Here is a 14,190-nt window from a genome sequence, read left to right on the forward strand (position 1 = left end):
TATGTGTGTGTGTGTGTGTGTGTGTGTGTGTGTGTGTGTGTGTCTATTGAACTGCACGGTCCACATATCATAAAATAAACTTTATTCAGAACAAAAAAAATTTAAAGTTTTGATTTTAATATGGCGTGCATTGTATTGTTTCCTCTGTCATACTCCAATAATTCCTTTCTAGCGAGTTAATCTGTTACAAAAATGTTTGCATGTGAATGAATTAACTTCCATTTACTTCACTTGATCTTTATTAGCCCTTCTTTTGTCCACTGTTTCCAGTTGTCAAGAGCATTTCCGATTGCCTGATCCATATTAAGATATTTGTAATTAGCTAAGCGTCCTAGGAACAACACAATGCGTCTTTCTTTTTCCGTCTCGCTTTCTGCTAACTGTTGATAGAGGGAGTAGATTTTCATGTTACGCTCATTTGGTACAGGATAGTATGGGTCGCCGTGAGAAGTGCTGTACTCTCGTACAAGTGTGGAATAAAAGGATCTCTGATTCAAAAATTGCTTGAATTCCACTGTGCGAGTATATGGCACTCGCATACTTGGCTCATTCACCACACTCGCTGGCTGTATCACTGCACCTGTCTCCTCAACTTCAACTGTAAACTCTTCGAAATCTATGGAACGATATTCCAGGCGATCTAATCCTCGTGAGGCGAAGTAGCCATCTATTGGACCAGTGAATACTGTGCAATTAATACCATTGAAACAGTGCCGTTCTTGAAAATAATCGGTGTTTAATCGAACCTGAATTTGAGGATGATCCAGTAGCTTCTCAAACACACCTTTGTAACCACAAGATGGTAGCATCTGGACGGGATCAGTAAAGTAACGGTCATCATTATCGTACCTTAGAGGAATACGTTGTAAAACACTTGCATCTAGACATTCTGGAGGCTTATCCCATTGTTTCATTGTATAACTATGAAAAAGGTCATTGTATAAGCGATACCCAAATCTGGCAACTGCAGATTCCATGGAATTCTTGTATGGCGGTTGAAATTTAATGGTCTTTGTTTCTGCGTCCAACCAACGTTTCATGTCATCTTCATTTTGAACCAAAGGATCGTACAGGCTTTGAATGGTTTGTATACATATTGGTATAGGTACATACTTAAATTGATCGCTGCCAGATCCTGGGTATACTTTGGCAAGGACTCTGTGTTCCCACGGTTCCCAGCTTCCAAACGCCGATATGAATTTCCAGACTTCTTGTCGATGGGTATGAAAAAGGTGAGCACCATACTTGGAGATACGAATTCCGAACCGGTTGATATAATCATAAGAGTTCCCGCCAATATGGTCACGTGAATCGATCACAAGAATTTTCTGTGTTGTTTTATCAGCAAGAAGTCGTGCAATAACTGAACCAGAAAACCCAGCACCAACGATTAAAGTGTCGACATTCATTGTAGACGAATTAAATCTTTCTCACGATAGCAAAATTCGTATGAAATCTGAGAACGATTTGGCGAACTATGAATAAATTAGAATATAATGCCGATTCAATACTGCTTGTGTATCTACATAAATACAATTCAATGCGAGTTGTTGCCTGCAGACATGTTCTATTCGGAGAGTTAAATCAATCAAATCATTCAGTTTATTTTGCAGTATATATAAAAATAGTCCCGTTGGTATTGCAGTGAATTAACTGAACAGATGAGTGCAGTGAAGTTTATCAATTTATTTTATTTTTGTGCTGTCTGCATAGACGGCTTAACGAGGTCATCCGAGCGCGTCAAATATGTGGATTATCTGCAATTGAAAGGAAATATGGTTTGGTAAAGTGTGGAGTCAACAAGTGTGCATAAAGCGCACTATCAAGCTTTAAAGACGAGATTGCAGAGATTTAAGAAAATATTACGATGTTACGACATGGCATAGCCACGAAATGGCAGTGACGAGTATCTTGGATATAGCACATATTTTTCTGGATAAAATAGGGTTTCAGCATGGATGCATTAGAAATAATATCCGATATGGTATAACCAGTAGTTACCATAAAATGATGAACCGGGTTGGGGTTAGATTATTACAATGTAGACACTGAGAATGATCAAGGAATTTTTTTTAATAGATGATTAAAGATTTTTAAAAAAATCTACACCCAAACTCGTGCGCATGAATTTCAGGATTTGACTTATTAACAATGATGCGCACAAAGTAACCGAGCAATAACTTAAATAATATAACAAAAAATGATACGGTTCCTAACTAGAACGAATTGTAAGAAAATATAAAACGAACAGTCAACAACAATAAAAGAAATGAAAAAGAAGCAACAAGTAATCATTAAACAATGATACATGAATAGTGTTAATTGGTTTCATACAAAATGACAATTCTTCACTCAAATAGTGATAACCGATTTAATATAAATTGGGACATATATTGTGTCGTCCACTTCATAACCAACATTGTCATTTCAGCTCCACCGCTCTGCTGAAAGGTCAAGGAGCCACTTCGAATGGTCCGCCCCTCACGGTCTGCATTAGGATATGGAGAACCTCTTGTTCCCTGCAGACTCGTTGGTCCTTAAAGTTCGAACTCACACCACGAGATAACTACCATCTTCTTCAGAGCCATTCTCACCATCGACATCAGCAAACCGAGTTTATGCCAGCCCAAATTAGCACCATGGCTAAAACAAACGCATTCAGTAGAGTGCAAACACAAAGATACAGCATAACTATGTCACTATCATTCTATCACTCCGTTACTTCTTCACTGCCTTCAGCCCTTCACCCCTTTCAGCTGAAAATATATTATCTAAATCCGTGTAATATCCGTGACACGGGCATGCGTAACATACAGTGACGTACGTGACGCATGCGCGTAAGGAGTTGGTCATTTTATAAAAATCACATCAGATCTGCCGTATTAGGTCATACTAATCCGGTTAATATGTGAACCTGCATCTGACGAGAATCTTACAGAACTTGGAAGTACCATCATCTCGTCTCTTAATTCATGGAACATTAATATGAATACAATCTTTATGTTCAATTATATAATAGTGAACGTGATAACAGACTATAATAAAATCTAACAGTTCGGAACTATACAAAAATGCTCAATAAATGTGTCACCGGCAGTGCCGTTTGCATTCGGATAGTATTGGATTTCGCCATTGACCGAAAGTTAAGATCCGAACAACACTGAGTCCGCAGTAAATGTTGTTAATGTACATTGTGATACGTTTTAATTTTGGTGGCAAAAACAGATATTGATTTTGATACATTTGGAGCTGATTCCTGGTTACATTGTTGCATAGTGCATTGTTAACACCTGAAACATACTTATTGTTTGAAAATACAAGACAGTACTTATTGTAATCACTTAAGCAGTTATAAAATGCGTTTTTACTGTTGTCCGTATATGAACTTAAAAGAAAATGGATGAACAGCAGTTGTTAGTTACGAAGATGGCACGATAAAATGTCAATTTATTTCCTTACTATCGTTTGCTTGTATTTAGCGCTGATCTACAAACTCGAGGTTGTTCGGATCTTACCTTGCGGTCAATGGTGAAATCCAAGACGATCTGAATGCAAACGGCACTGCCGGAGACATTCCTTGTCCAGACGTCAAAATCGGCGAACAATTATTGCGTGTGTTTATGTGATTTAGATTTTTAACGTAGCTTTAACAATTTTTCAGTCATATCGCTACGATGTCTTCAGTGTGACAGTTTATAGTGATGTCTAGCACTGGGGCATCATGCCGCAGACATGTAGCATGATGTCCCATCCAGTCACATTATCCTGACACCAGTCCGACCAGTCCTAACACTAACCTTCTAATGCTGAGCGTCAAGTGAGGCAGCTGCTAGTATCATTTTTAAGTCTTTGGTATGACTCATCCGGGGATCGAACCCACGACCTTCCGCATCCGAGGCGGACGCTCTAACCACTAGGCCACAATTATTGCATTTCCTCCAATATGTCACAAACTGAACTAAGTGTGTCGAGATGTTTTGAAAATTGAACTATTCTTGATCATGACTGGCTTAAGTTAGGATAAACTAGCAGGATTGGAACTACCGAGGTGTGCGGACTGGTGTCTCCCTTGTGTTATATTGTTACAGGTTAGACCCCAAACGGATACTCCTAATTTTATTTGTAACGAACCAGTTTGTACAGCTGGAGATATGGAACCAACTGACAAGATTTCCGTTATGTGAAGTTTGGATGTACCCTGAACGTATATGTGAACTGGCTATGTTCCAATGCAAAGCCCGTGCGTTCCAGGTAAAATCGATTTTTCATCGTAATCACTTCGCTCGTGCAGCATGGAGTGAACCAAACTCACTACATCGAAATAATATATGATATAGACAAACCACACTCAGGTAACGCCGTACACAGAAAAGAAAGCCAAGTACATTATATTCCAAATGCTCATAAAGAATAAATATACAAAATTCCGTGACAGATACTAGCTTTAAGCTGATGTAAAATGTATTTTGAATTTTGACTTTTTTTACGCAAGACAATTTGTATGAAATATTTTGTCTCCGTTTTCAGCCAAATTGAGGACAATATTCCTTGAAGTGTATGTGTAAAATCTAGCAATACTTTAAAACAATTAATATAAGTCGTTAAAATCTGGTCTCCGTTGAAGCCGAACACTAGAATTTGGCATAAGTAAAACATCTGTTTCATATTAATTCTTATAAGTACATGTTTTTCTTATTCCGTAGCTTAAAATTATAATTGACCTTTAAAGCATGTGCTCTGTTATTTGCTCAAGACGAATGTAGTTGTTTCGCTAATAGGATGATTGTAGTTTGTATGATTCTAGGTTTTAAACTTTGTAACAGAAATCAAGTGAAACCAGCAATTTAAGTAAAATAAACAAATTATTTATTTCCCTAAGTTACAAAGTAAATATTTAAGAAACAGTATTTTGAATTGAATCATAACAATCCTAGGTGTCCTATCTCAAATCCAAAAGCATATAATGTTTCGAATTAATTACAATAGTCTTGAATGTCCTGATGTACCATTAGTCTTGAATGAGTTCACAATAATCCCAAAGAAAGTTTTAGTCCAAATGTCAATGAGCACTTTTATAATCCCAATGAATACTTTATATAAATAATTCATCTCAAATTCTATCTAAACATGACTGCAAAAGATTCCACAGACTGACTGACATTAAAACAAGAATAAATAATGTGTTTAGCAAAGCCATATCTATGCATATTTCAACTAACTAAAGACAACTATAATGTGTTCCGGAAAACTAATAGAAAATTACACTAACTTCTAAACAAGGTTTGACCTTGAGCTCAAATTCTAATAAACATCTTGTATGCTACTTACAAGTATCATAAATTACTTCAGGAATCATTTGCAACAAAATACATTTTGCCTGACCTTCAAGACAAGAGGAACACGCCAATGTTGTACGATGTACATGGAGGAGGTTTGGGATGTGTATATCAGCAATTATAAATGAGACCGAACAATATCCTACAGTGTACCAGATCTTCCACGTGATTCATGTATAAAAGTGTCAGGTGTATAATCAGTTTTACCGACAGATGATGAATTTACTAGATGAGTTGGGGAATTAGTAAGATTCGAAACATACGCCACGGCTGAGAATATAATCCACGGAATGATGAAGGAAAAATAATAACAATAATAACACCCCCACCCCCCAACCAACCAAAAGACAACGACAAACAAATGTCATACAATACTAAAAACACAACCTCTCTGGCTGAGAGATGTGATGACATTAGATCTGCCTTTCAACTATTTCAGATTGGAACCAATTTATAAATTTGAAAATGGAACAATCAACTTGCTGAATATTTCAAATAATTATGTCACTGGATACAAAATAGAAATGGACATGAAAATTATATGATTTCTACAAAGCCAACACGATGCACCATAAAACGATACCATTTCCAAATGAAAATAATAAGTCTCCGTTGTGAAGGCAATTTACTGAAGAGAAAGATACAACTAAATAAACAGTGCCATTGATTACAATACTCGTTGAAAATTGTTTAACTCCGACTCTGCACTTTCAGCAACGGCAAAAAATTGTGCTACATTGCATAATATTACCATGGTACGAAGAGCTGGAAATTAAATTCACCACACTGTACAGAATAAAATCTTTAAAAAAAATAAAAATCATGGTTGAAGACATACAATGAACTGAACACAAATCTTTGACAGAAAGCCTTGAATGATTGTGAAGAAAAACATAATTTAGGCTTACCAACAACTGGAGAATATAAAATATTTACAGTGAGAATATGTGCAGATGAAAATAAATAATTTTAATTACAGCGAGATCTAACACTGACATACCTAAATATAATTGATGAGGATTAGGTTTTGGTGAGTATGATCCCGTGTATGAGAAACAAAAGATAAAACTTATATTACCACGATATTGTAGATGTACAGCATTAGAACATTCCTAATTTTGTCTATATGATTTCCAAAATATTGTCATAAAGGCTAAAGAATTATTTATTCTTCCCCTACTGTCAATACTAGGCATTTTCACCGCTATTTAGATGTATCACATGCTATTTTTTAATCTATTTAGTACCAATGTAACCTGTATTATTATTATTGTTATTATTATTATTATTATTATTATTATTATTGGTAGTAGTAGTAGTGGCGGTAGTAATTATATGCAAACATAAAATGCCATTAAACAAATGACCACAAGACAAGAAGCGCAAGGAAACCACCATAAAAATACAGACAAAAATGGAAGTGATTATAATTCACGGCCTGCTGATGACAAAATCAAAAGACTTGTTTTAAAAATATCGTTTGGATCCTACTAAGAACGTTATTTCAGATTATGTTTGACACATTCACCTTGTATATGTTTTTTTACAAGAACTGATCGTCGACTGGGGGTAATATGGTGGTTTCGTAACTAATTGTTGGCCAAAACACATTAGATTATTTTACGAATTAAGATATCGGGTTCTGCCTTTTAATTTTAAAATGTCCGCTATTGCAAAACACGTTTAAGTGAGTGGAGTGCAATTGAGTATGCAACAACCGTATTGTTTATTATGCCAAACATTATACTAATCATACCACCTGATACTTTACTTCCACTATTCGTTGTTTCCTTTCTCCACAATGCTAAATGTTATTAGTATTCTCGAAGTCATTGTTCAGATATTCTGTCATTAAGGACGTATAAACAAATATACAATCTGTATGGAAAAATAATGTACATTCCATTTTAGATGATTTTCCAAGGACTGGTTTCCTACTCATGCAATGCTCAATAGGGACTTTGCTCAGTGTGCATATATGTACAAGATTCAATACCTTTCTCACCGTTATCATAAAAATAACACTTATCTTTTAACTAGACTTTTATTGCAAGAAAGATAAAGATATAACACCCACATTTACCAGTTTCACCTTTGATGGAAGAAAACGCAGAATCTTGATCACATAAATTTTCGTTGATACAAAGAAAATGATATTTATTACTTAAGTATTACAGTCAATGTAATAGCTCTACAAAGGTCGCAGTGTCTCACTCTTCATTGTAGGACAACTATTGGAATAATGTTAAAAATCAATGTTTGTTGAAAATAATTCCAGTTATCTTGTGCAAGCTCAAATGTTTGTTTTTAATGAAAGGTGTCGGTTGGTTGATTAGTTTATTAAATTATATTAAAATACTGTATTTTGAAAATATGACCGTTGACACGTTGCATTCCTTACTCAGATACCTATCTTATGATAAGTTCTGAATTCACGGTACCTCTTAATTGCTTGAGTTTAATTTTCTTGTCTAAGTTTAAGCAAAATTCAAACTTACCCAGTGATGAAGATTTCATTCAAATATTCCTTTTTATGTCTCGAATGACCAAATTTTCAGCTTGATGAAAACAAAGTAACCTTTAAAAACCACATCAAAGGATATAGTTGGATCTGCATGTATTGTTATCTGACAACGAGTCTTTTACGTGTGGCCCCTTCTTTAAGTTACACATCGCAATACATTATCCATGGCATGGCCTTGAGTGTTCACTTGGGTAGCATTCTGTAACCGTACTTGTCTAAACATGACAGTTATACAACCAACAGCACAGCGTGCTAAGCTTCCTTGTGTGTCTGTCTCCTTGTTGACCGCAATGGTTATACCATAAAAAGCCCCTCAAGAAAAAGGTAATTATTTACATTTAGAAAAGTAAACTCGGGAACACAGTCATAATTCTTTATAAATAACCTGGTTGTAAAATGGCGCTCCTCATTACACGTTTATTCAACACGGGACTCTAAATAAAGAATGCCATTTTACTATATTTAATGATTGCTAAATAATATCATCGACAGAGATATTAGATGTGAACCTGGATATTTTGGCAGCAAAGGCCACGTATAAGTGCAAATTTGAGGTGTATGAATCGTTGATAAGCAAATCTTCATTTGTTAGTTGTACACATGGATAATAGAATGAAACTAAAGTAAAATGGGTCCGTGACATACTGGTGAGAGTGAAAGCAGGAAGGATTTCGATAAAATTGTGTACCATGTTTATTTCATTTAAAAGACGGGAATTATTAATATATTTTAGCTTTATTCTATTACTTCGCTAATGATTAATCAGTAGAAAGTCATCACAGATTTAGAGAATATAGAAGTGATAGCCTACTGTTGACACATAACCTAATGTTGAAATAATATTTTATTCGTATATGAATAAGCTATGGGTGGATCACAATTTGATATAACAACAGTATTGATTTATCATATTATTTATACAAGCATATATATATATATATATATATATATATATATATATATATATATATATATATATATATATATATATATATATATATATATATATATATATATTTATATATATATATATGTGTGTGTGTGTGTGTGTGTGTGTGTGTGTGTGTGTGTAATCACCCTTTATCCGAAAAAGCGATATGTACAAATTATCAAGCGTACTTCAATTTGCAAAGTACGCAGAATTAACATCAAGCTACGTATCCATGTCAACCTAAACTGCAGGGGAGGTCGATAAATACACAAAACTGCATACGTATTTTGTTCTGACTAGGCTGAAAGAACCAGCTCGATATGGCGTAGGAATACTTCTAATGTGAAGCGGTTTATGGAAGCCATGAAAGAAAAATATTTCGTTAATGAGCTCGACGCTTATCATAGGAAATATATTTGGATAAAATATTAATACTATTAGCACGTGTTGCTGTCCAAAAGAAATACTTGGGACCAGGATATGAGAAAGTAATCCACTTTAGATATGTAGATGTTGTACGTCTTATTTGCCATTAATACAGAATAAATATAATTAATAGAATTGTCCAGTAGAAAATAATCATAGGAGTTGAAGTAGCAACGCTTATTTTATCGCCCTTCTATGTATATCTGCATACTATTATTTAGCAAAATTGCTACACAAGGGCACATTTACTTGTCCTTAGCGCTTCACAATCGGAACATCCCTTTCTGTTTACTTTACCTATTCTAGTCTTTGATATTTCATACTTGACAATAATATATAAAACTCCGATGGCCACTGTGGTTAGAGCGTCCGCCTTAGATGCGCGAGGTCGTGGGTCATGAGTCATACCAAAGACTTTTAAAAATTGTACAAGCCGCTGCCTTACTTGGCGATCAGCATTAAGAGGTTAGTTTTAGGATTGGTCTGCCTGGTGTCAGGATAATGTGACTGGGTGGGACTTAGTACTGCATATCTGCTGCACAGTGCTAGCGATCACTATAAACTACAACGCAGTGACATCGTAGTTATACGACTAAACTGAAACGTGTCCATTCTCTCTGAAGGGTGGTAATTGTCTTATATATTGCTTATACTTTTGATGGTCCTACAAACATGGCAGAGCTAACTTATACGCCAATTTTCTGTTTCAGGAGACCCCAATAGCGTTCAGTGCGAAGTTCATTGTTCAGTTCTTCTTTGAGCTGTAATCAATTGTCATCTAATTTGCATTGTTTATTAGTTCATTTATTCATTATATGTTATGGCTGATGTTATGGTCATTACTTGACCGAGCGGAGTCAAAGCTTGGCGCAATTCCCGCTAGAAGTCATAAATTTACCCCAAATTTCAAAAGACTTCCATACAACTTCATTTGTAAATTAGAAAGCCCGACATGTCCGTTCTATTCATATATTTTACTCTATTCATTGCAAGACCACATATATCACAACATGCCAAATATCAATCAACCACACATCTCACGTTCCACCATGTCATGAACATATGCAAGGATGCATATCTTGAGCTGAGACGCATCAGCTCCATTCGCAAATATCTTTCAGCTGATGCCACTAAAACACTTGTATGTTCATAGTACTTTCAAGACTGGATAATTGTAACTCAGTTCTGTCTGGTTCATCTCAATATCTACTTCAGAAACTTCAAAAAATTCAAAACACAGCTGCTCGGATCGTACTTAGAGTACGACGATCAAGGCACACTTCCCCGCTGCTCTGTACCCTACACTGGCTATCCATTAGATCCAGAATCAAACACAAAATTTGTTGTCTGTGCTACGTTTCACTGTCGAACTCTAGTCCAACATACCTATCCAACCTCACCCATGTGTACACACGAGCAAGATGCTTACGCTCCTCTTCTGACAGTCGTATACTCATTATTCCCACTACGAAAACGAAGTCATATGGACAACGTTCTTTTGCATACCAAGGCCCAGCAATGTAGAATGAATTGCCCATTGAACTTCGACACAAAGACACAGTAATCCCATTCAAGAGTGCTCTTAAAACTCACGTATTTCGACTGCAAGAACAACCTTAAAGACCTAATAATGTTCCCTACCTTAAATATTTACATCATGTTATGGTTTCTAATTTCATGGTGTTTGTTTTCTGTAATAATATCATTATATATGTTTTTTATCTAATAGATGTTGTCTAATTTTGTAAAGCGCTTAGAGCTTCTAAAGATTAGGCGCTATACAAAGTCCTCATTATTATTATTATTATTATTATTATTATCTGCATGGTTTATCTTGGTTAGGTTTCCGTAACGTCAGCAAGTTCACGCCGTAGAAATTATACAACTATCCTTTAACATAGGGAACTATTTTACCTACGCCACCTTTGGCCAGTAAACTATGGTTTCCAGGCACATTTCGCCAGTAAAACTGCATCATATTTGCCACCAAGGCGACATACACGGTATCTGCTGAGTCCCTTCTTATTTATTCATTTGTTTAATTTACCGGTTTCCTACCGTAAATACTGCCACTGCAGTCACACCACCAATGTACACCACTAGATTTTAAAGGGATTATGGTATTTCAGGGCCACTCATTCAGTTTGGACCTAAATTAACTGCTAGTGAACTATGACATCATGGAAACTCACTAACACTTCACTCCGTGACGTTTGCTCATAGTAACTGGCTAATTATTTCGGGCTAAGGAATATTTCCATTGCACCGAATTACATTAATCAGACAAGTAATCACAAAAATCTAAGCATTCCTTAAAACGGGGCGCTATAACCAAATGCGCATACTCCAAATTCGTTACAGTAGTTTGGATCTGACTTTATCAAAAATCAAGTTTATTTTCTACCTGATATGAATCATTGACTTTGGTTTTGTAAACAACATATTTATCTCAATCTGAGTTCAGAACATTGGACATTCAACGTGAAATGCCAGGGTCTTGCTGTTGTTTGCCACATTTTATGTTATAATTTTTGCAACAGACCTTATAACAATAAGATTTTACCTTGCAAACATTTGGAACCCTCCAGACTATTTCACATTTTGTATCAGGTTGTTTAGAAAATGACAACTGTGAACTGAGGTCAGGTTGAGGACTATACAATCTTGTTTTTCTAAATATTATTTATTCAAATTATTTCATTCAAGTTATTCTTTTTTGGAAATACAAAGTGATACAATATAAAATTCTTGGATTCATAGTGAAATTCAAATGAGGATATATTTTTTGGATTGTATTAAGTGATTCAACAAAAGGCAGTAGTAAAGGGGGATATTATAGCGTCAATGGGAATTAGCATTACAGACCCCCTTGGGAACATATAGCGTCAAGGGAAATTTAACATGGAGAAAAATCGTGGGAACATATAGCGTCAAGGGAAATTTAACATGGAGAAAAATCGTGGGAACATATAGCGTCAAGGGAAATTAACATGGAGAAAAATCGTGGGAACATATAGCGTCAATGTAAATTTAACATGGTCAAAAACCCATGGGACTATATAGGGTCTATGTAAAATTGAAACAGGGAGGGACTCTATTTTTTTTTTTTAAATAAAAAATAAAATAAAAAAAGGGGTAGGCAATGGAGAGGCTATCTCTTTTCGAGAAATATGGCTGGCCCTGAAAAGGGCCTTTGGGTTTTATGTTAATCTATTCATTAACATAAATGGCACCGCATTGGTCTTCTTCTTGTCCTTAGGCTACGTCTCACTGTTGGTCCGTAAATCAGCACTCTTTTTAGGCATCCTTGTCTTTCAACGTAGATCCTACGTATCCACAGGCTGGTGTTTGTCCTGTGGACAACGGTCCACTTCGATCGGACATACATGAGCAAGTCTGTCCGAAACATCATGGAAGACACAAGGGTGGATGACTCAACTGTGGTCCACATCTTGAAGCGACGAGAACAGGTGAATCAATGCAGTCAACGGCGCTTATTTATAGGTACAGGTAGGATTGAAACGGATTGAGTTCATTCACCAATCCGAACACGCGTTACAAAATTCAGCCAGCCCGCATCCAATCCGAAGAGAGCAGTCTGTGACGTCACGTAGTCAATATAGATCTGCTAGCGCTTGTGTGCAGTCAATCTATGCGACAGTGATTCAACATGACGGAAACTCAGAAAACGATCCAATGGGGTGCACCAGCAGCGGAGACCGCCCAAGGGAACCCGGACTTACTTTCAGAAGAGGTGAATTGGGATTTTGTGGATTTTCTCTCCTCGCAAGAATTTGTTCCGGAACCTTCGTTACCTTCTTCATTACCGCAAGTGGAGAATTTTAGACAGAGACAGAAAGAAGAATTGGAGAAATTTATACAACGACAAAAGGAAGCGGAACAGGCTTTTCTCCTACAGCAACAGCAACAAGAAGAAGAGGTAAGAAAAAAACAACAGCAGCAACAGCAAGAAGAAGTTACAGCAAAGAAAATAGAGGGTGAGAATCAAACGGTCACGGTACTGTTGGACATTTTAGCGGAGTTAAGAAGTCTGAAACAAATGTATCAGACTTCTTTATCACGACCGAAGAGAATACGACCTTCCCGAGCTAAACACGTCAACCCTGTGACTAAGCCTACCGTACCACCCTTAGTGATTTCAACCCAATCATTATCATCATCATCAACATTACGCAGTCCAGAAGTAGACCTTGGCCGTGGCAAAGGCATAAGGCAGTTAAAGTTGATTGCTTAAACTCACCCCTTCACCATGAAGAAAAAAGGCCCCTTTCAGGGCCACCCACATTTCTCGAAAAGAAATACAATTTCAATTTGCCAATAACTCCAAAAATAAACCCACCCATTTTACCCTTATAGTACGTGTCTGTGTATGAGTGCGTGAGTGTACGTTCTTATTTTAAAATCAAAACTCAAAGACACTTACCTTATATCATTAATTTATTCTTTTCTCCATTTTTTTTACAATCCAATTCACAATTCACAACACAACACTTTAATAAAAAGTTCATTGACTTCTTCTGTCTCCTTGTTTAGTCTCTCTGTTTTTTGAATTTCTTCACCGTCTTTTCCTCATTTTCTTCCCTTCTTCTTTTCTTCTCCTGTTTCTTTTTCTTCACCTGTCTGCTTTCTTCCTCTGAAGAATCCCTCTCTTCCTCTGAAGAATCCCTCTCTTCTTCTGAAGAATTCCTCTTTTCTTCTGATTCCTCTTGTTTCTTTTTTGGGCAATCTGGAGACCAATGTCCTTTTTCTTTACAATAATAACAGGTATCTTGACTTTTGTCTTTTTAGTCCCTGTTTTTTGTTCTTTTTTCACGGTCTGGACACTCTGAAGACCAATGCCCTTTCTTCTGACAGATATAGCAAGTATCTTGACTTTTATCTCTAAAGGAAGGAGAGTAGTCCGTAGGCTGGTCTGAAGAGAATTTTCTAATGACCCCTCGCAAAGCTCTGAC

The 14,190-nt window shown here is 36.2% G+C and overlaps 1 protein-coding gene across 2 annotated transcripts; it reads right to left on the minus strand.

Annotated features, from left to right (window-relative positions):
- Window positions 1-8,047, minus strand: LOC149786293 (uncharacterized). Of its 2 annotated transcripts, none has more exons than XM_089978170.1 (2): window positions 7,835-8,047; window positions 1-1,757 (listed from the first exon to the last, which is right to left on the minus strand). In XM_089978170.1, the coding sequence occupies exon 2, from the start codon at window positions 1,407-1,409 to the stop codon at window positions 228-230; it is 1,182 nt and encodes a 393-aa protein (XP_089834296.1). In that variant the 5' UTR covers window positions 1,410-1,757; window positions 7,835-8,047; the 3' UTR covers window positions 1-227. The 2 variants fall into 2 exon arrangements, with proteins under 2 accessions (XP_089834296.1, XP_089834297.1); XM_089978171.1 differs by lacking the exon at window positions 7,835-8,047 and adding an exon at window positions 2,419-2,741.
- Between the last annotated feature and the right edge of the window lie 6,143 nt (window positions 8,048-14,190).

Source organism: Sinohyriopsis cumingii, chromosome 12, assembly GCF_028554795.1.
Source record: "Sinohyriopsis cumingii isolate HCF-2022 chromosome 12, ASM2855479v2, whole genome shotgun sequence".
Taxonomy (NCBI): Eukaryota; Metazoa; Mollusca; class Bivalvia; order Unionida; family Unionidae; genus Sinohyriopsis; species Sinohyriopsis cumingii.

Bases quoted from the DNA above. Each gene is read 5' to 3' on its own strand.
- LOC149786293 (XM_089978170.1), bottom strand. From the start codon at position 1,409: ATGAATGTCGACACTTTAATCGTTGGTGCTGGGTTTTCTGGTTCAGTT.